The sequence below is a fragment of the Bombina bombina genome, chromosome 7 (genome assembly GCF_027579735.1).
Source record: "Bombina bombina isolate aBomBom1 chromosome 7, aBomBom1.pri, whole genome shotgun sequence".
In the NCBI taxonomy this organism is placed as follows: Eukaryota; Metazoa; Chordata; class Amphibia; order Anura; family Bombinatoridae; genus Bombina; species Bombina bombina.
The window spans coordinates 286,434,828-286,456,068 of record NC_069505.1 but is presented as its reverse complement, the minus strand read 5'-3'; the positions used below and the strand labels follow the sequence as shown (position 1 = coordinate 286,456,068).

The window sequence follows — 21,241 nt, the reverse complement described above, 5'->3', positions numbered from 1 at the left end:
TATTTATACAGTCGTACCTAGATTGTCTAATGCATCAAAAGTCTTAGTAGCGAGGGAAATATCTCCCTTTATAGTTCTAGAGACCAGGGCCGGACATTAGTCAGCCCTTTAAAGTGTAGCTTTCTATTCCCAGCTGCTGCAGCCCACCGGGAAATCTCCTGGTATCCTGGTAGGCCAATCCAGCCCTGCTAGAGACTGCCCTACATTCTGCAGAGAAAACACTACACTAGGTACAAAGTCAGCAAGTCCAGCTTGTTTCACACTGGGATGTCATTGCAATATCAGTTTTTTTTTAATGTTATTAGAACTCCTGAGTTAATGCAGCACAATATCAAACTGGTATAACCCCTAAAAACCTTATAATATACAACGTTAATTTTTATATGGTTATTGTGCGCCACTTCTAGTGTCAGTAACTCAGTTTAACAAAACATTTAATACAAAGCAGGTTATATGGATACTTGAAACCCAACATGTTTTCTTTTATGAGAAAAGCAGGTCATTTACTTTTATTATCAAATTGTCTTTGTTCTATTGGTATCTCTTGTTGAAAAGCAGAGAAGTAAGCTTAGGAGCCTGCATGTGTGTATGGCAGCAGATTTGTTCGAATGTTGAACATTTGCAAGAGCACTAGATGGCAGCTCTATTTACACGTAGACCTCCAAACATGTCAACGCTACATACATCTCTTTAACAAAGAATACCATGAGAACATAATTTGATAATAGAATTATATTGGATTTTTGTTTTAATGAAATGTTGTGTTTTTTCAATATAGTTCCCATACCTCACCATCTCTGCATTTAGCTTGGTTGTTGAAGAAATTTGTTACGCCATTCAAGCCACCCAGCTCCACGCCTCACTGATCAGTCCTACTCACCAATTTCTTGAGCATTGGAAGGCTTGAGCAATGCTCACATCAGAACTAAAATGAGTTGTCATTTTATGTCCTCTGAAAGACACATAGCAATGCTAGCCATGGTGGAACAATCAAGAAGTTTGTGAGCAGGACCACTGAGAGGGGCGTAGAGTTGGTATTCTACCTACCTGCCCTCTAAAATCAAATTATAAAGAGGCTATTTTCACACTTAAAAATAGTTCTTAATTTGAAAAATTAAGTTGATCTAAAAGTAAGATTTAAATTAAATTCATGTTCATAAACAAATCCCCAGAGAAGATCATTTGCATATTGCGTTAATTTGTGAACACCTTTCACCTGTCCCTAAAATGGACCAAACAAGTCATTGGCTTTCTGCATTAGTGGCAGCAAATAAGTTTTTCTAATATTTTAGAATTTATTTACCCTACATACAACAGCAGATCACCTGTCTGTAAGAGAACTTCCTTACTATATTATATATGGTCATGTAATCTCTATAAGCAGATCACGCAGGCACTGAATACACTACAGAGAGTCTGGGCCTGTAACAAGTGCACTGTGAGTCCTCATACTGCAGGATCTATGTCATGTTTATATTACAGAGACAAAAATATAGCAATGTGCACAGATGTTAGCATGAGCTATAGATGAGAAGCAACAACGGATCATGTTCCCATGACAGGGTCAGAAAGCGTTTGCCTATTAATTATACAAAGCATGTTTATTTGTCTTCTATAGCCCCAGGAATCTGCAGAACTTGGAGAGCAACCGCTGTACCAGAGATGGGGCAGGGTGCATAATCACTGCTAAAGGAAGAGTAAAGTAAGTACTGGTTGTTACAAGGTATCACGTCTCAGTTTCACTGGAGGGGCTAGCATGTAAACAGCTAAGGGCCCTTACATTTCTAGGGTTTATTAGGGTGCACTGCCATTACTGGGTGGTAAATATTAGATGTACTAAAAATAGTTTTTGTTTTCGTTTGCAAAGCAAATGTCTGAAATATTTGTTTGCTAACTAAGGACCAGATTGCGAGTGGTGCGCTGTTTCGCTCGAGCGTTATGGGGTTTATTGCGGATGTTTGCGCTCGTTGGAAGGAGCGCTGAGCGCTCGTATAACAAGTTAAAAGTAAATGTGAATGCGTGAGCACAATTGTAATTTACACTAGAACTTTTTTTATCTGCAGCTGGGCAGCAGCTGAATAATAACTTTTTACACAGAACTTACTCTGCTGAGCTGAGGAAATTGTGATTTAAAATATCTTCCTTTTTCACATAGAGATGCTCAGGTGATATTTTCCTGTCAGCTTTTTACAGTTATACTGCATCAGTTTCAAGTGATTTAGCATATGAGTATTATGTCCCTTTAAAAGACAACAACAAATTAATTGCAGTTTAGGAGCGCTAAAGAAGCTTAAAGGATGGTATGGAAACTATATTAAAGTAATAAAATAATGTGTGTAATTTATTAAAATAGCATACAGATTTACTTCTAAAAAATTATTTAAAACAAAGTATTTCAAACAACAATAAGAGATCAAAGACAGATAAATTATATTTAGATAAGGGACGTCTCCCTATATAATTATTGTATATATATATATATATATATATATATATATATATATATATATATATATATATATATATATATATATATATATATATATATATATATATATATATATATATATAACCAGATTTCAATTTACACTGGATAACATATTCCTATGATTTTTTAACCAAGTGTTAGATATATAATTATCACCTTAATCCACTTTATATGATATTGGATATATAAACACACACAGTAAAATTTAAGTGTATTTAAAATAATTCCACCTCGATGTTATCGTGACAAATTGTCAAATAAAATGTTCATCAAAAATGTTCCGATTTTTAAAGGTTCATTTTATCAATGAAAGATGTTTCAGTTTAAAAGTTCATTTGTATTGTGCAATCCGATACACTTTTGTTCTCAGAAAGATGTGTCAATTTGTAAATAGATACATTTTTAGCACTATTATGTCCCTTTAAAAGCACATGCTCTGTCTAAATCATGGGGAAATAAATTGTTTCCTATCCCTTTTAAGATCGCCGTGTGTATTAGCCATGCACAGCATCTGGCTTCCCCCGAGCGTCCGCAATGCTTGTGGTGGCCTTGACAAAGATGGTGGTGATGCTGTTATTTCCCTCCTATTTAAATACATATGTGTTTGTTTGTGTGCGCATTGGAGTCCTTTTCAGTCTAGTAAAGGAAAACACGTTAAAGCATATTTTTGCAATATTCATATTTAATAGTGTTATACTGTGTATTTACTGTACATATTTCACATCCCAGTGTTCTCAACATAGCAGAATATGTCCTATGTATTTTTAAATAGATATTCCTATGTATATCTGCATATATCTATACCTATATATATATATATAAAATATCTATTTCTGAATAAATAGAACCTATTCTATGTAAAGAACAATGGAATGTGAAATATTAATATTTCATGTCAGGTTAGCGCACTTGAGAATATGCAATTGGGTTTGCGTGCAAGTTGGGTGTTTTTTCACACGTCTTTTTGCGTGCATCGGGTTAGTGCGTGAATGAAAACTTTTTACTTTCAACTTGTAATAAAGCTTACTTCTAGCTCAGTTAACGCACGAGCGGGAGCGATAAACAGCACTCCACTCGTAATCTAATCCAAAAACAAACTAACAAGCGAATAAAAAATCTGTTTATTACATTTTCCCTATGTATTAAATAGAAAAACTAAATGAACAGATCTTGCATTTTATGGTTAGTTAATTCAGCTAACAAGTGAATTTTGGACAAAATTAGTTCAAATTCCTTAAATCATTTTGTAAATGAGCAATGAAAACAAATTGTTGCATGTCTTGTAAATAGAGTAAATAGTTCAATATCTGAACAATTTTAGACCATTTCCAAAAGCAACTGCACCTTAAATATGAAAAACGATTAAACTCTCATTATTCTACAAGATATTTAGCCAGTAGGCAGACGGTTGCACATTGTGTGCTGTCTATATCTAAATATATGTCTTTTCTTTAATCACAGTTTTCTAAAGCTTGGATTCCAAGTGGTTAGAATTCCCATTCAAAAATATCATAGACTAAAAAAAATTCCAACCATAAATTAACACTGTGATAATCATACTTCAGCTGTGTACAAGTTTCATAGTTTAAATGTCTACCCTGAGCTATGTTTCTAACTTTTTAATAAACAAAAAAAGTTGATGGCGTTTGTTAACATGAACAGTGAATGAGTGTGTGTAAAATCTCAAAATCATTTTTGCAAATAGCATAGAAATACCGCTTGAAAACAGGGAAAGATTTGTTTTCAATGTGCCTAAAGTGTAGAATTTAAAAAGTGCTTAAAAAGATCTTATTAATATAAATACGGTTGTTGAATGGCCCATGGGGAACATCAAATGTATTTGAAAACCTTGTGATAATTGGGTTACCAGTTTTTTTTCAAATGGATTGGAATGGGTTTGAATTAAAAAAATCACTAAAGCCATGTGATGAACTTTGATTGGGGATTATTGTGGATTGAAACTGAACTTTCAGATATTTTTATATGACATGTGTGAGGTCTCTAAATGAAATTAGTTTGATTATATTGTAAACAAACCTGCAAATCTCAACCTTTTGTGCCTTTTGTCTTGATAACCGTACTGCAGTTGCTTCACCAGCCAAGATAATTTCATTGTTCTCAGATACTACACCAGCTGAGACAGCGCCCAACAGCTCCCCTTGCTTGGGTGACGGGATGAAACAGGTTTTTCCAGTGACTGGTGCAAAGCAGAAGCTAGCATCTCCATAGCTTCCATATTTTGACCTGATTCCCATAGAGTTGTTGCCTATGCAGAGTAGAAGGTTTGTTGTTTCCATCCCATAACGAAGGCTTGGGGAGATCTGTTTGGACTTCTCTATCGTCTCTAAGGCCTCCTCAATCAGGTCATAGCATTGGGAGTTGAACAGAAGCACTGTGTTCCTCTTCCTGGCCTCCCTGAGGTATGTAGGGTTTACGAGCAGTAATCTCACTTGCTTCAGAAGCTCAGTTAGATTCTGGGCCCGTGCATTCCTGTCATAGTTCACCCAACGAAGAACCAAATCTAGGATGCTTTCCTCTCGAGAGACATTGAGGTCATCAGACCTAATCATTCCCACCAACTGGTCCAACTCAACCTCCAGTATCTCATCATGTAAGCTGACCTCAGTAAAGTGCTGATACAGATATTTCTTGGATTTTTCTGACAACTCTTCCGCACTGATTTGCTTTGCAAAGTAGTAAATTCCCAAACAGTTGGATACGTCCATGTGATCCATCATGTATCTCTGGCACATGCAAAATATCTCTTCCATCTGCATGAAATAGGCTGCAGTAGCAATTCCCTGGACAGTGGAATTAGTGATAGTGAGCTGTGCATTGTACAAGAAATCAAGGATAATTGAGACACTTTCAGCTGTTATGTCATGAAGGGCCACCTCAGTCTGGTTACATTCCACCAAACCACATGTGAACATTGCTCTAAAATAGGGACTGAAGGATGCCAGGACCACTCTGTGACATGGGAATCTCTGTCCCTCAGCCAGGAGCACAATGTCAATAAGCTCCGCTGCTTCCCTCATTCTACAGACGCTTTCCAGTAGACTGGCGCCATGCTTCTGCTTTTTGATTTGCTCAGAGCTACCCTCCATACTAGGAATGCCGCAGCCTTATCTGCTGACCACTCTGATGCTACTGTGGGTGAATATGATGCAATTTAGCAGCAAGTCAGTGTCAGGAGATTCAGAGTACCATTTCTAGGGAGAAAAAAAAGAGAGCAATAGTTTGAAGAATATTATCAGAAATAAAAATAAATATATGAATACTATGATAGCACAATATGTTTAGAAATGCTTAACCATTACTCAGCAAATGAAAACATGATAAAAACAGACAGAGCGTATATCTCATCTCATATCAACATCATGCTCTGTCCCATCAATTGATTTTTTTCTAGTCAAAAACTGTAGGTCATGGTTATGTTGTAATGTCTATTAGCTGGCAATGATTATACAGAGAAAACAAAACACATTTTCTATATTTAATTAAATGTACATAAAGATGCAACAATAAAATAGTGCAATGTAGATGATAATTTTATTATTTCACCTTTGCTGCACTGAGCTATGTGTTTAACAACTGTAAAGTCGTATCTGAACCATCAATTCACAAGTAGTCCTCAGCAGAACACAGCAACTGAACCAATCAGAAATTGCATATGTGTGTCCGCTGCTAACCAATCTGTGTCCAGCTTGCTCAAGCTCCTTTACCTTTTTGTAGAGATTAAATGCAGAGGTTCATGCCAGCAAAAGATGCATTAATAAAAAAAACTCCTGCACATTAGATTTATTATTGATGTTTTATGTCCCAGAGTTGTAACTTTTTGAGAAAAACACAATTTATGCTTACCTGATAAATGTATTTCTCTTGTGGTGTATCCAGTCCACGGATCATCCATTACTTGTGGGATATTCTCATTCCCAACAGGAAGTTGCAAGAGGACACCCACAGCAGAGCTGCAATATAGCTCCTCCCCCAACTGTCATAGCCAGTCATTTGACCGAAAACAAGCAGAGAAAGGAGGAACCATAGGGTGTAGTGGTTACTGTAGTTTAAATTTAAAAATTACCTGCCTTAAAATGACAGGGGGGCCGTGGACTGGATACACCACAACATAAATAAATTTATCAGGTAAGCATAAATTGTGTTTTCTCTTGTAAGGTGTATCCAGTCCACGGATCATCCATTACTTGTGGGATACCAATACCAAAGCTAAAGTACACGGATGAAGGGAGGGACAAGGCAGGAACTTAAATGGAAGGAACCACTGCCTGTAAAACCTCTCTCCCAAATATAGCCTCCGAAGAAGCAAAAGTATCAAATTTGTAAAATTTTGAAAAAGTATGAAGCGAAGACAAAGTCGCTGCCTTGCAAATCTGTTCAACAGAAGCCTCATTTTTAAAGGCCCAAGTGGAAGCCACAGCTCTAGTGGAATGAGCTGTAATCCTTTCAGGAGGCTGCTGTCCAGCAGTCTCATAGGCTAAGCGGATTAAGCTTCTTAGCCAAAAAGAAAAAGAGGTTGCCAAAGCCTTTTGACCTCTACTCTGTCCAGATTAGACAAGAAACAAAGCAGATGTTTGACGAAAATCTTTAGTAGCTTGTAAGTAAAACTTTAAAGCACAGACCACGTCCAGATTGTGTAACACAAGGATGGAACCACAATCTCTTGATTGATATTCTTGTTAGATACCACCTTAGGTAAGAACCCAGGTTTGGTACGCAGGACTACGAGCCGAGGAAATAGCTACCAAAAAAAAAAAAAAAAAAAAAAAAAGAACTTTCCAAGATAAAATTTGATATCTATGGAATGAAGAGGTTCAAACGGAACTCCTTGAAGAACCTTAAGAACCAAGTTTAAGCTCCATGGTGGAGCAACAGGTTTAAAGACAGGCTTGATTCAAACTAAAGCCTGACAAAATGCCTGAACGTCTGGAACATCTGCCAGACGCTAGTGCAAAAGAATAGACAGAGCAAAAATCTGTCCCTTTAAGAAACTAGCTGACAATCCTTTTTCCAAACCTTCTTGGAGAAAAGATAAAATCCTAGGAATCCTGACCTTACTCCATGAGTAACCCTTGGATTCACACCAATAAAGATATCTACGCCATACCTTATGGTAAATTTTCCTGGTGACAGGCTTTCGTGCCTGTATTAGGTATCAATAACTGACTCGGAGAAGCCACGCTTTGATGTAATGTGAAAATAAAGGTATTTTCTTTTACCTAATTGGTGCTGTGGATTCCATTTGTCTATGTTGCTGTAAGGGTGGCAGTAACCCTTTCTCCACGGGCATCATATAGAACTAAAACCTGCTTTAAGGAACCAACAGGTGCTGTACTCATTTACTACTTTTGTGCTTTGATAAAATCAAGCATTCAATCTCCAGGCAGTCAGCCTCAGAGAAATTAGATTTGGATGGTTGAAAGGACCCTGAAGTAGAAGGTCCTGTCTCAGAGGCAGAGACCATGGTGGAAAGGATGACATGTCCACTAGATCTGCATACCAGGTCCTGCGTGGCCACGCAGGTGCTATCAGAATCACTGATGCTCTCTCCTGCTTGATCTTGGCAATCAGTCGAGGGAGCAGAGGAAACGGTGGAAACACATAAGCCAGGTTGAAAGACAAGGGCGCTGCTAGAGTATCTATCAGTGTCGCCTTGGGATCCCTGGACCTGGATCCGTAACACGGAAGCTTGGCGTTCTGGAGATCCAGTTCTGGTTTGCCCCAACGGAGAATCAGTTGTGCAAATACCTCCGGATGGAGTTCCCACTCTCCCGGATGAAAAGTCTGACGACTTAGAAAATCCGCCTCCCAGTGCTCTACACCTGGGATATGGATAGCTGATAGGTGGCAAGAGTGAATCTCTGCCCAGTGAATTATTTTTGAAACTTCTAACATCTCTAGGGAACTTCTTGTTCCCCCTCGATGGTTGATGTAAGCTACAGTCGTGATGTTGACCGACTGAAATCTGATGTACCTCAGAGTTGCTAACTGATGCCAAACCTGAAGAGCCTTGAATATCGCTCTTAGTTCCAGAATATTTATTGAAAGGAGAGACTCCTCCTGAGTCCACGATCCAGACTGCACCCCAACCTAGAAGGCTGGCATTTGTTGGTACAATAGTCCAATCTGGCCTGCGAAGGTCATACCTTTGGACAGATGGACCCGAGATAGCCACCAGGGAAGAGGATCCCTGGTCTCTTGGTCCAGATTCAGTTGAGGGGCCAAATCTGTGTAATCCCCGCTCCACTGACTGAGCCTGCATAGTTGCAGCGGTCTGAGATGTAAGCGTGCAAACGGCACTATGTCCATTGCCGCTACCATTAAGCCGATTACTTCCATTCACTGAGCCACCAAAGGGCGCGGAATGGAATGAAGAACCCGACAGGAATTTAGAAGCTTTGATAACCTGGACTCCGTCAAGGTAAATTTTCATTTCTACAGAATCTATCAGAGTCCCTAGAAAGGAAACTCTTGTGAGTGGGGATAGAGAACACTTTTCCTCGTTCACTTTCCACCCATGCGACCTCAGAAATACCAGTACTACGTCCGTATGAGACTTAGCAATTTGGAAGTTTGACGCCTGTATCAGGATGTCGTCTAAATAAGGGGCTACTGCTATGCCCTGCGGCCTTAGGACCGCCAAAAGCGACCCTAGAACCTTTGTAAAGATTCTTGGGGCTGTAGCTAATCCAAAGGGAAGAGCTACAACTGGTAATGCCTGTCTTGAAAGGCAAACCTGAGAAACCGATGATGATCTTTGTGTATCGGAATGTGAAGATAAGCATCCTTTAGATCCACTGTAGTCATATATTGACCCTCCTCAGTGGTAGGATGGTACGAATAGTTTCCATCTTGAACGACGGAACTTTGAGGAATTTGTTTAAGATCTTTAGATCCAAAATCGGTCTGAAGGTTCCCTCTTTTTTGGGAACCACAAACAGATTTGAGTAAAAACCCTGTTCCTGTTCCTCCTTTGGAACTGGATGGATCACTCCCATAACTAGGAGGTCTCGTACACAGTGTAAGAATGCCTCACTCTTTATCTGGTTTGCAGATAATTGTGAAAGGTGAAATCTCCCTTTTGGGGGGGAAGCTTTGAAATCCAGAAGATATCCCTGGGATATAATTTCCAACGCCCAGGGATCCTGAACATCTCTTGCCCACGCCTGGGCGAAGAGTTAAAGTCTGCCCCCTACTAGATCCGTTACCGGATAGGGGGTCGTTCCTTCATGCTGTCTTAGAGGCAGCAGCAGGCTTTTTGACCTGCTTACCTTTTTTCCAGGTCTGGTTTGGTCTCCAGACCGTCTTGGATTGAGCAAAAGTTCCCTCTTGTTTATTATTAGAGGAAGTTGATGCCGCACCTGCCTTGAAGTTTCGAAAGGCACAAAAATTAGACTGTTTAGCCCTAGATTTGGACCTCTCCTGAGGAAGGGCACAACCTTTTCCTCCCGTGATATCAGCAATAATCTCCTTCAAACCAGGCCAGAATAGGGTCTGCCCCTTGAAGGGAATGTTAAGTAGCTTAGATTTTAAAGTCACGTCAGCTGACCATGATTTAAGCCATAGCGCTCTGCGCGCCTGTATAGCAAAACCAGAATTCTTAGCTGTTAGTTTATTCAAATGAACAATGGCATCAGAAATAAAATAATTGGCTAGCTTAAGTGCTCTAAGTTTGCCAAGTATGTCATCCAATGGAGTCTCTACCTGTAAAGCCTCTTCCAGAGACTCAAACCAGTACGCCGCAGCAGCAGTGACAAGGGCAATGCATGCAATGGGCTGTAGGATAAAACCTTGTTGAATAAATATTTTCTTAAGGTAACCTTCTATTTTTTTATCCATTGGCTCTAAAAAAGCACAACTGTCCTCGACAGGGATAGTAGTACGCTTTGCTAGAGTAGAAACTGCTCCCTCCACCTTAGGGACTGTCTGCCATAAGTCCTGTGTGGTGGCGTCTATTGGAAAACATTTTTCTAAAATTAGGAGGGGAAGAGAACGGCACACCTGGTCTATCCCATTCCTTATTAATAATTTCTGTAAACCTTTTAGGTATTGGAAAAACATCAGTACACACCGGCACTGCAAAGCATTTATCCAGTCTACAAAATTTCTCTGGCACTGCAATGGTATCACAGTCATTCAGAGCAGCTAAAACCTCCCTAAGTAACACGCGGAGGTGTTCAAGCTTAAATTTAAATGTAGAAATATTAGAATCAGGTATCTTTCCTGAGTCATTAACATCACCCACTGACTGAAGCTCTCCTTCCTCAGCTTCTGCATATTGTGAGGCAGTATCAGACATGGTTCTTAAAGCATCAGTATGCTCTTCATTTTGTCTCACCCCAGAGCTATCTCGCTAACCTCTAAGTTCAGGTAGTCTGGCTAATACCGCTGACAGTGTATTATCCATGACTGCCGCCATGTCTTGTAAAGTAAACGCTATGGGCGCCCTAGATGTACTTGGCGCCATTTGAGCGTGAGTCCCTTGGGCGGGAGTCAAAGGGTCTGACACGTGGGGAGAGTTAGTCGGCATAACTTTCCCCTCGTCAGATTCCTCTGGTGATAATTTTTTTAAAAACAGAATATGATCTTTATTGCATAAAATGAAATCAGTACATTTGGTACACATTCTAAGAGGGGGTTCCACCATGGCTTTTAAACATAATGAACAAGGAGTTTCTTCTATGTCAGACATGTTTATACAGACTAGCAATGAGACTAGCAAGCTTGGAAAACACTTTAAATCAAGTTAACAAGCAAATATAAAAAACGGTACTGTGCCTTTAAGAGAAATAAATTTTGTCAGAATTTGAAAAACAGTGAAAAAATGCAGTAAATCAAACGAAATTTTTACAGTGTATGTAATAGGCTAGCAGAGCATTGCATCCATTTTTTTTTAACAGTCACAACCAACTGCCACAGCAAGCTGTGGTCCTACCTTCCCCAATAAACGACTTTGGAAAGCCTTTGAGCCCTTTAGAGATGTCCTATAGCATACAGGGGACTCCTGAGGGAAGCTGGATGTCACAGTTTGTAATTTTAACTGCACCAACTGTAACTTTTATACTATAACAGTGGAAAGCCTCAGTAAAACTGTTTCTAGTCAAAATTTAAGCCAGCCATGTGGAAAAAACTAGGCCCCAATAAAGTTTTATCACCAATGCATATATAAAAACGATTAAACATGCCAGCAAACGTTTATATTGCAATATCATAAGGGTATTACCCCTGGGAGTAAGCATGATACCAGTCGTTATTAAATCACTGTATTCAGGCTTAACTTACATTAATCCGGTATCAGCAGCATTTTCTAGTGTTTTCCATCTCTAGAAACAATTATAACTGCACATACCTGATAGCAGAATAAACTGCACGCCATTCTCTCGCTGAAGTTACCTCATCTGTGTAATCCCCTCAGACATATGTGAGAATAGCAATGGATCTTAGTTACAACCTGCTAAGATCATAGAAACCTCAGGCAGATTCTTCTTCTATTTACTGCCTGAGATAAAATAGCACAACTCCGGTACTATTTAAAAATAACAAACTTTTGATTGAAGAAAATAAACTAACTATATTTAACCACTCTCTCCTACAACATCCTAGCTTGTTGAAAGTTGCAAGAGAATGACTGGCTATGACAGTTGGGGGAGGAGCTATATTGCAGCTCTGCTGTGGGTGTCCTCTTGCAACTTCCTGTTGGGAATGAGAATATCCCACAAGTAATGGATGATCCGTGGACTGGATACACCTTACAAGAGAAATAAGCATTGGGCAGCAGCAGAGTAATTATGTAAAGAAATCATTTGATCATTGCTAAAGGAACATGAAGGTAAAGATTAGGTTTGGTTATTGCTAAAGGAACATGAAGGTAAAGATTAGGTTTGGTCATTGCTAAAGAACATGAAGGTAAAGATTAGGTTTGGTCATTGCTAAAGGAACATGAAGGTAAAGATTAGGTTTGGTCATTGCTAAAGGAACATGAAGGTAAAGATTAGGTTTGGTCATTGTGAAAAGAACATGAAGGTAAAGATTAGGTTTGGTCATTGCTAAAGAACATGAAGGTAAAGATTAGGTTTGGTCATTGCTAAAGGAACATGAAGGTAAAGATTAGGTTTGGTCATTGCTAAAGGAACATGAAGGTAAAGATTAGGTTTGGTCATTGCTAAAGGAACATGAAGGTAAAGATTAGGTTTGGTCATTGTGAAAAGAACATGAAGGTAAAGATTAGGTTTGGTCATTGCTAAAGAACATGAAGGTAAAGATTAGGTTTGGTCATTGCTAAAGGAACATGAAGGTAAAGATTAGGTTTGGTCATTGCTAAAGGAACATGAAGGTAAAGATTAGGTTTGGTCATTGCTAAAGGAACATGAAGGTAAAGATTAGGTTTGGTCATTGTGAAAAGAACATGAAGGTAAAGATTAGGTTTGGTCATTGCTAAAGGAACATGAAGGTAAAGATTAGGTTTGGTCATTGCTAAAGGAACATGAAGGTAAAGATTAGGTTTGGTTATTGCTAAAGGAACATGAAGGTAAAGATTAGGTTTGGTCATTTCTAAAGGAACATGAAGGCAGTGGCGTAGCGTGGCTTCTCAGCGCCCAGGGCAAGGCATGAATTGCGCCCCCCTAATCCATTAGCACTGACTGAGTCTCTTCCACCAGTACAGTAGGGATTGGCAAATTTGCTTTGAATCTAGGAGACAGCTCAACAACTTAGGAGACAGGTTTTTGTTTTAAAACAAACAAAGCTTTATTTTAACAACAAAAATATATACTATATATATATATATATATATATATATATATATATATATATATATATATATAGATATATATATAGATATATAGAATTCTAAACTCTACATTCATCCTTAAAAATTAGGATTCAATATGGTTGCAGGCAGCCATTACTTTATTATATACATTAAGTAAGTACATTATATAAAACTTAACAATTACATTTTTTATGGTTTAATATTTAAACATGGGATTTCATTTTTAAAATACATCTGAGCCAGCATGCCAGAGTGTGAGAGTGATCTATGCTGCTTTAAAGTGAAAGCCAGTTATTATTATTTTTAAATTCATTTTTAACCTGGGTAAAACATACAAGATGTAGATCATCTACATCTTGTAAGTTTTATTTTGCCCAGGTTAAAAATGAATTTGAAATAAAATAACCAGCTTTCACTTTAAAGCAGCATAGATCACTCTCACACTCTGGCATGCTGGCTGGCTCAGACTCTGGGTCCTTTGGAAGTTGGAATTTGGCTGGCTGGCTCAGAGTGACTCTGGGTCCTTTGGAACTTGGCTGGCTGGCTGGCCCTGCGACGTCACCTGGGTAACGATAGAGGCGAAGCTGCATTTTGCGTGTGTTGCCATTTCCAATCCCTATTCCCCAGGGCCCAGGCAAAAACAGGGGCTATAATAATTTAATTATAATTCTGGCTGGCAGTGGCACTGGTGGTCTGGTTCTGATACGGACCCGGTGATGAGTTTGGTAATTTTTGTTGACACTACTTACCTTATCATTGCGGGCGCAGGGTGCTAGTCAGTCTGACTCCACTCTGGCTCTGCTGCTCTGACTTCTTCCTCCCTCCTGACATGTGCGCTGGGAGTGGGAGTGGACCGTGCTAACTAGTGGCGTAAACACTAGTCTAGCAGCAGGTAACGGTTGGATAGGATTACACTCATAAAATTATGATAATTAAATCATTACACAGCACGTCTTGACTTCAGAGTAGTAGACAGTTCACTTGAGAGACAGAACGGCTGGGCGCAGGCGCCTGTCAGATTTTTTAGCCTCCCTGTAGTGTCGCTGGGAGTGGGACTGTGACTGTCTACTGTCTTGAGATGGTGGGGACTGGGGAGGCTGAGAGCCAAGCATTTTGCGCCCCTCAGAATTTTGCGCCCGGGGCAACCGCCCCTGTGGCCCCCCCCACGCTACGCCACTGCATGAAGGTAAAGATTAGGTTTGGTCATTGTGAAAAGAACATGAAGGTAAAGATTAGGTTTGGTCATTGCTAAAGGAACATGAAGGTAAAGATTAGGTTTGGTCATTGCTAAAGGAACATGAAGGTAAAGATTAGGTTTGGTCATTGTGAAAAGAACATGAAGGTAAAGATTAGGTTTGGTCATTGCTAAAGGAACATGAAGGTAAAGATTAGGTTTGGTCATTGTGAAAAGAACATGAAGGTAAAGATTAGGTTTGGTCATTGCTAAAGGAACATGAAGGTAAAGATTAGGTTTGGTCATTGCTAAAGGAACATGAAGGTAAAGATTAGGTTTGGTCATTGTGAAAAGAACATGAAGGTAAAGATTAGGTTTGGTCATTGCTAAAGGAACATGAAGGTAAAGATTAGGTTTGGTCATTGTGAAAAGAACATGAAGGTAAAGATTAGGTTTGGTCATTGCTAAAGGAACATGAAGGTAAAGATTAGGTTTGGTTATTGCTAAAGGAACATGAAGGTAAAGATTAGGTTTGGTCATTGCTAAAGGAACATGAAGGTACAGATTAGGTTTGGTTATTGCTAAAGGAACATGAAGGTAAAGATTAGGTTTGGTCATCGCTAAAGGAACATGAAGGTAAAGTAACAACATTATATTGGTCAGTGTAACTCATGTGTTGGACAAAGGAAAATCTTGCACATGGCACTGTACACTTTGGACATAGAATACTGTTCTCATATCAGAGAACACTGTAGCCAGACCTGAGAAGCCTAAGGCTAGAGGAGATATATTGGTACTGGGGGTGATAAAGTGATGGTAATCTTTCCCCTTTGTATAAACAGATATGGAATGTTTGTGATATTTTAGATTTAATTTATCAGTTATAATGAAGATGCGCTATAACTTACTTTTTAATATAAATATGAAATTCATATACACCCACTTCAGCTAACAGTTGATTTTTTCTGGCATTTGTGCTTTGGCTAAAAGAGCTGCTGGTGCAACGCCGCCCCCTGCAGACTCGCGGCCAATCGGCCACCAGCAGGGGGGTGTCAATCAACCCGATCGTACTCGATCGGGTTGAATTGATGCGATTCCTGTCCTCCTGCTCAGAGCAGGCGGACAGGGTTATGGAGCAGCGGTCTTTGTGACCGCTGCTTCATATCTGTTTCCTTTAGGAGCTTGATAGATAGGCCCCATTGTATCTTCATTACAACTGATGAATTAAACTTCATCTAGAATATCACTAACGATCTGATTATACAAAAGGGAGAGTTTACATCACTTTAAGGAGGCATTTAGCAAGTGAATTAGGAACACAAACTCCTGCAGGTGCAAAAGAAATCTTATAGCGATAAGAAGACTCTACAATTAATGTTACTCAATCTCTTAGCGTGTGACTTGGCAGCTTTACTACAAACCTCATGTTCAGGTATAATACAGCATTTAATTAAAGGGACAGTCTACACTAAAATTGTTTAAAAAGAAAGATAACGCCTTTACTAACTATTCCCCAGCTTTGCACAACCAAGATTGTTATATTAATATACTTTAAAACATCTGTTTTTAAGCCACTATAGACAGCCTCTTATCACATGCTTTTTTATTAGCTTTTCAGACTGCTAGTTCATGTGAGCCAGAAAGATAACATTGTGCTCACGCCCGAGGAGTTATTTAAGAGTTAGCACAACACAGTACTAAATGCAAGTCAATAGATAAGATGCTTAGATACAAGGTAATCACAGAGGTAACAAGTATATTAATATAACTGTGTTGGTTTATGCAAAACTGGGGAACGGGGTAATAAAGGGATTTATCTATCTTTTAAAACAATAAAAATTATATTGTCGACTGTCCCTTTAACCTGAGGATGAAACATTTGTCACAAAAGGACACAGAACAAGGGGTCATGGGCTGAGGCTGGAGGGTTCAGGAGTAATTTATGAAAGCATTTTTATACAGCAAGGGTGGTTGTTGCAGGGAACAGACTTAGAAGAGGTGGTATCTGCATAAATACTATATGGGATTCACAATATCTGGGATCTACGCAGGAATATCTTGTGAGTTAAATAAGATGAGACTTCAGAAAGTACCAATGAGTTGTTGAATTGTTTATTTCTTAGCTTTGTTACTAGAGCAGATTTTATGCCTGTTTTTCTAGACAATTGTTTTTTGTTGACACCCCCTATTGTACATTATATTTGTTTGTGTTCTGAAAGAGGGGTTCTAAACCTACTGAAATCTTGATAGATTATGTTCAGGCAGAACAGAGGTTAAACCAAGGAGTAGCTGGTAACTTTATCTGCTACTAAAGAGGAAGAAATGGGTCATTGTTGTGTCAGTCACATAACTGAATAGCAGGTGGTGGTTTGGGACAAATACCGAGGGAAATGTCACCCTACTAGTTCCTCTCCTGGTTATACCCAGTCTGACCTGCAGCCATAAAGGGTCAATGATAATGGTATGAAATAATATACATGTAATAGGTTCACTGGTTAAAGGGAACAGCTGCATTACAGTAGAATATTTTTATTTATACAAAACCATTTCATTTACTATAGATTTAATCTCTGATAGTGTTTAAATACACAACATAGTGCTCCTTTATTACTGCAGATGAGGATTCAGCTATTAAGCCAATCAGGTGCAGGAATACTTGCGTATGCTTCAGTCACTGGCTATATCCTAATTAAGAGCAGAATGAGGGCATTTCAGGAGTGTAACCCTTTTTAAAGAGACAACCACATAGCAATGAGGGGAATTTGTTTAAAATAGAACGCTCTGATGAAATAAAGTATTTTATTATTGCATTAGAATATCACTTTAACAAGGGTCATAACAGCTTCTTTAATGGTTGATCAATGGCTCAATAGACACGAGAATTACACAGGAGACTCACTTGTTACTTATAGATCAATAACCCCCATTACAATCCGTTTAGATACTCGTGCAAACACCAGTGCATGGTTATTAGATATTCAAATTTAATTGGAGGCTGCTTAAATAGGTAGGAGTGACTTACAAACCAAAGCCAGACGTCCCCCCAGCTGCACACAATGTCGTCATGTGGTAATTCGGTAGGAGCGAATGGCATATTGCTATTAATGCTAAAGACATAAAAGTTTAAATGTCAAAGTTATTACATTGAGATTGTGTTTTCAGTGTCATTAATTCTATGTATTGGCAGAAATGTTAAATACAGCCAGACTGGGAATAAAAAAGAAACTGTGTAAAAATTCTGTATATTCCATTGAGTCTGTAGGATGCAAAGGAATATGTGAATAGTGAATAGTACGAGTAGTGATGTCACACACCAGAACGCAGACGGGAGACCAACGGAGCAAACGCTGTATCCTCATTGTGCTGCAGGGAACTGCTTCTCTTTTTGCAGTGCTTAATACTTTTAATACTTATGAGTGCATTTGATTATTTTATTAACAAGGTGTTTGTGATATTGCACCCGTTTGTTTTTTTCTCATATTGGATTTTATCAGACTTTTATTTAAAGTAAGAGATTGATACTGTTTTGTGGATTGTTTTAAGTGGTAAATTATATAAGCACATTTTCTTTTGTTTCTTCTTTTCGTGTATATACAAATTTCTAAGTGTACCATAAACAATATTGTTATACAAATGAAATACAATGTTACAGAGATACTCCAGAGTTTCTCTGTCTTCCATCATACGGCAGAATTAGAAGGGTTATTAATTAATTTTTAATGCATTGTTTCCAGTTCAGGATAAAGCAGTTAATGTACTTTAAACACTTTTTCAGACCTCCCAACTGTCCCTATTTGAGTTGGACAGTACCTGATTCTCAGCTCTGTCCTGTTTTCACTCCCTATTTGCAGAATTTCCCTTAGCCCCACCCATGAAAAACCCAGACACACCCAAAAACAGCACATACACACCCACTGACCAACCAGACACACCCTCAATCCCGTCCACTTACTATCCATGGTCCCATTCTTCCCAAAACAGCTCCGCCCACAAAATAGTGACGGCCCCCCATCAACCTCCTAAGTACCTGATATCCAACCACAAATATTGGGAGTTATGCACTTTTACATACTTACAATAAAACTTTTTTTAAGGGACATGAAACCCACAAATTATCTTACATGATTCAGATAGAATATACAATTTTAAACAACTTTTCAATTTATTTCTTTCATCAAATTTGTTTCATTCTCTTGTTATCCTTATATCATATTACAGAGGGGTTTTTGTCTGTCTTTAAATAAATGGGTGCTCTGCTTTGTTTTTCTGTTAGTTGTCCCTCATTGGCCAGTGAGCAGCAGTACTGTAAAACACAATCACACACTTCCTGTTACCTTCACTTTACATTTAAACCACTTTTACTTAAAGGGATATGAAACCCAAAATGTTTCTTTCATGATTTAGGTAGAACATACAATTTTAAACAACTTTCCAGTTTACTTCTATTATCAAATTTACTTCATTCTCTTGGTATCATTTGTTGAAAGAGCAGCAATGCACTACTGGTTTCTAACTGAACACATGGGTGAGCCAATGACAATCAGTATATATATATATATATATATATATATATATATATATATATATATATATATATATATATATATATATATATATATATATATATATGAAGCCACCAGTCAGCAGCTAGAACCTAGGTTCTTTGCTGCTCCAGAGCTTACCTAGATAACCCTTTCAGCAAAGGATAACAAGAGAAGGAAGCAAATTACACAATAGAAGTAAATTGGAAAGTTGTTTAACATTGTATTCTCTATCTAAATCATGAATGTCTAATTATGACTTTACTGTCCCTTTAATCACAGTGTTTTTTTAAATACTTAACTGCTGATCTTTCATATACATGATGTAAACATTTTGAGTGCCATGTCACTTTAAACCCCTCTGCCATTTCATTAGTAAAAATGCTTTAGAGGACAGACTGAAAGAGGTTAATACAGATCACAAATATACCTGAGTCACTGTCCTGTCGTGTAACCTGTTTCCCCACTGAAATGTTACACGTGTGATTGCATGTATTAGCATAATATTGTGTTCTCAGTGCTACTATTGCACGTACCTGTGAGGTAGGTGCGTCTGTTTGCGCCTGCTGTGGATCCCTCCGGCTTCTCCTGATATGGAGCCCTGTCACAGCCAATCCTGAGATAAAAATAGAGTCATACCAGGAGGGTCACAAGACCAGGACACGTCTGCTAGCAAGGCTAGTGCCCTCCTGTAAAACTTACTGAAATATTCATATCTAAGATGGGAAACAGACCTTGAAAAGTTTCATTTTGAAAGTAATATGTAAAAACCAGTTACGTGCAAGATATGAGGAGGTCCGGGTACCTCATGTCATTTACAATAAAATAATGCACTAAGAACATTCAGTCATGATTTAAAATGAATGGTACTGTTACTGACAACAATAACAGATAACAACAGATAAATAAATAACAGAACAACAGCTGTTAGTGGGCAACGTTCACTAATGGCCTCTCAACTTGAGAAGCCTCATCACCAGCCTCTCCAGTTCACATATTATCCCATGCAGTAGATTGTCTAAATAATGTAAATGAATGAGCATTAGTGAATCCGCTGAAGAGAATTGGATGAGGGGCAAGAGGAAATGGCGATTAATAAAAGTTTAAACTAGCTGCAAAAGAAAAGGCTAGTTTACATAAAATGAAATGACATTAAAATAGTCCTCGCTATAAAATTAGATGGTGATAGCGTTGATAGCAATGTGACGAAGTATTAGTGTATTGCAAGGATAGTAGATACATACATTGCTCCCAGCAGAGGTGGTAGCAGTAAATAGCTCAGTGTATGCAGAGGGATTATACACATTAGAGCTCAGTTAAAGTTTGTGACCAAGGAAATAAACACATTGTTATCAGTTTTTTTTCTTGTTATTAAGGAAAAGGTTTCAATAATTTAGATCTCATTTTCTTATTAAGTAATAATGATCTCTGAAGTTCTCACTTCTACACAGATAAATAAGTAAACTATGTAGGATCCTTAGGGAATGCTGAGGAAGCAAACAAAATGCAGCAGAAAGGTTATTAACAAACATTAAAGGGACACTGAACCCATTTTTTTTATTTTGTGGTTCAGATAGAGCATGCAATTTTAAGCAACTTTCTAATTTACTCCTATTATCAAATTTTCTTCATTCTCTTGGTATCTTTATTTGAAATGCAAGAATGTAAGTTTAGATACCGGCCCATTTTTGGTGAACACATTGTGTTGTTCTTGCTGATTGGTGGATAAATTCACCCACCAATAAACAAGTGCATTCCATTGTTTTGAACCAAAAAAATTGCTTAGATGCCTTCTTTTTCAAATAAAGAAAACAAGAGAATGAAGAAAAATTGATAATAGGAGTAAATTAGAAAGTTGCTTAAATTTGCATGCTCTATCTGAATCATGAAAGAAAAAATTTGGGTTCAGTGTCCCTTTAAGCAGAAGTAGAAAATATTATGTAGACAGATGAAAAACTAACCAAGCTTTGTAATAAAATGTTACAGAAAAACAGACTTTCCAAATCAAACTACAATGTAAACCCCTAATGTAAACATGAACAAATGAGTTCCTAAATAAAAGTGTAAACCCGTTACATGGAGATCTTGGCACATACTGACGTGTCACTCAAAGTTTACCACATTCCCATTTTACTGTGGGATAGTCTTACTCTAAAAGGGAAAATTCCCTCATCCTTTCTACTCTTGTAAACCTCCATTTATTGAACAGCTGACAAATTGAAATAGGAAATTCCAAACTGATACAAAGC

At 38.2% G+C, this 21,241-nt stretch overlaps 1 protein-coding gene across 3 annotated transcripts in view; it reads right to left on the bottom strand.

Moving 5' to 3' along the window:
- Window positions 1-19,651, bottom strand: part of KBTBD12 (kelch repeat and BTB domain containing 12) — a 247,290-nt gene extending 227,639 nt beyond the window's left edge. For 2 of the 3 annotated variants that reach the window (XM_053720829.1, XM_053720831.1), the window contains exons 1-2: window positions 19,529-19,651; window positions 4,526-5,700 (exon numbers count right to left, since the gene is read on the bottom strand). In XM_053720829.1, the coding sequence (XP_053576804.1) occupies window positions 4,526-5,595 (1,070 nt within the window). In that variant the 5' untranslated portion in view covers window positions 5,596-5,700; window positions 19,529-19,651. Of the gene's footprint in view, window positions 1-4,525; window positions 5,701-19,422 lie in introns of all 3 variants that reach the window. The other variant, XM_053720830.1, reaches the window with a different exon arrangement.
- Window positions 19,652-21,241: the final 1,590 nt, after the last annotated feature.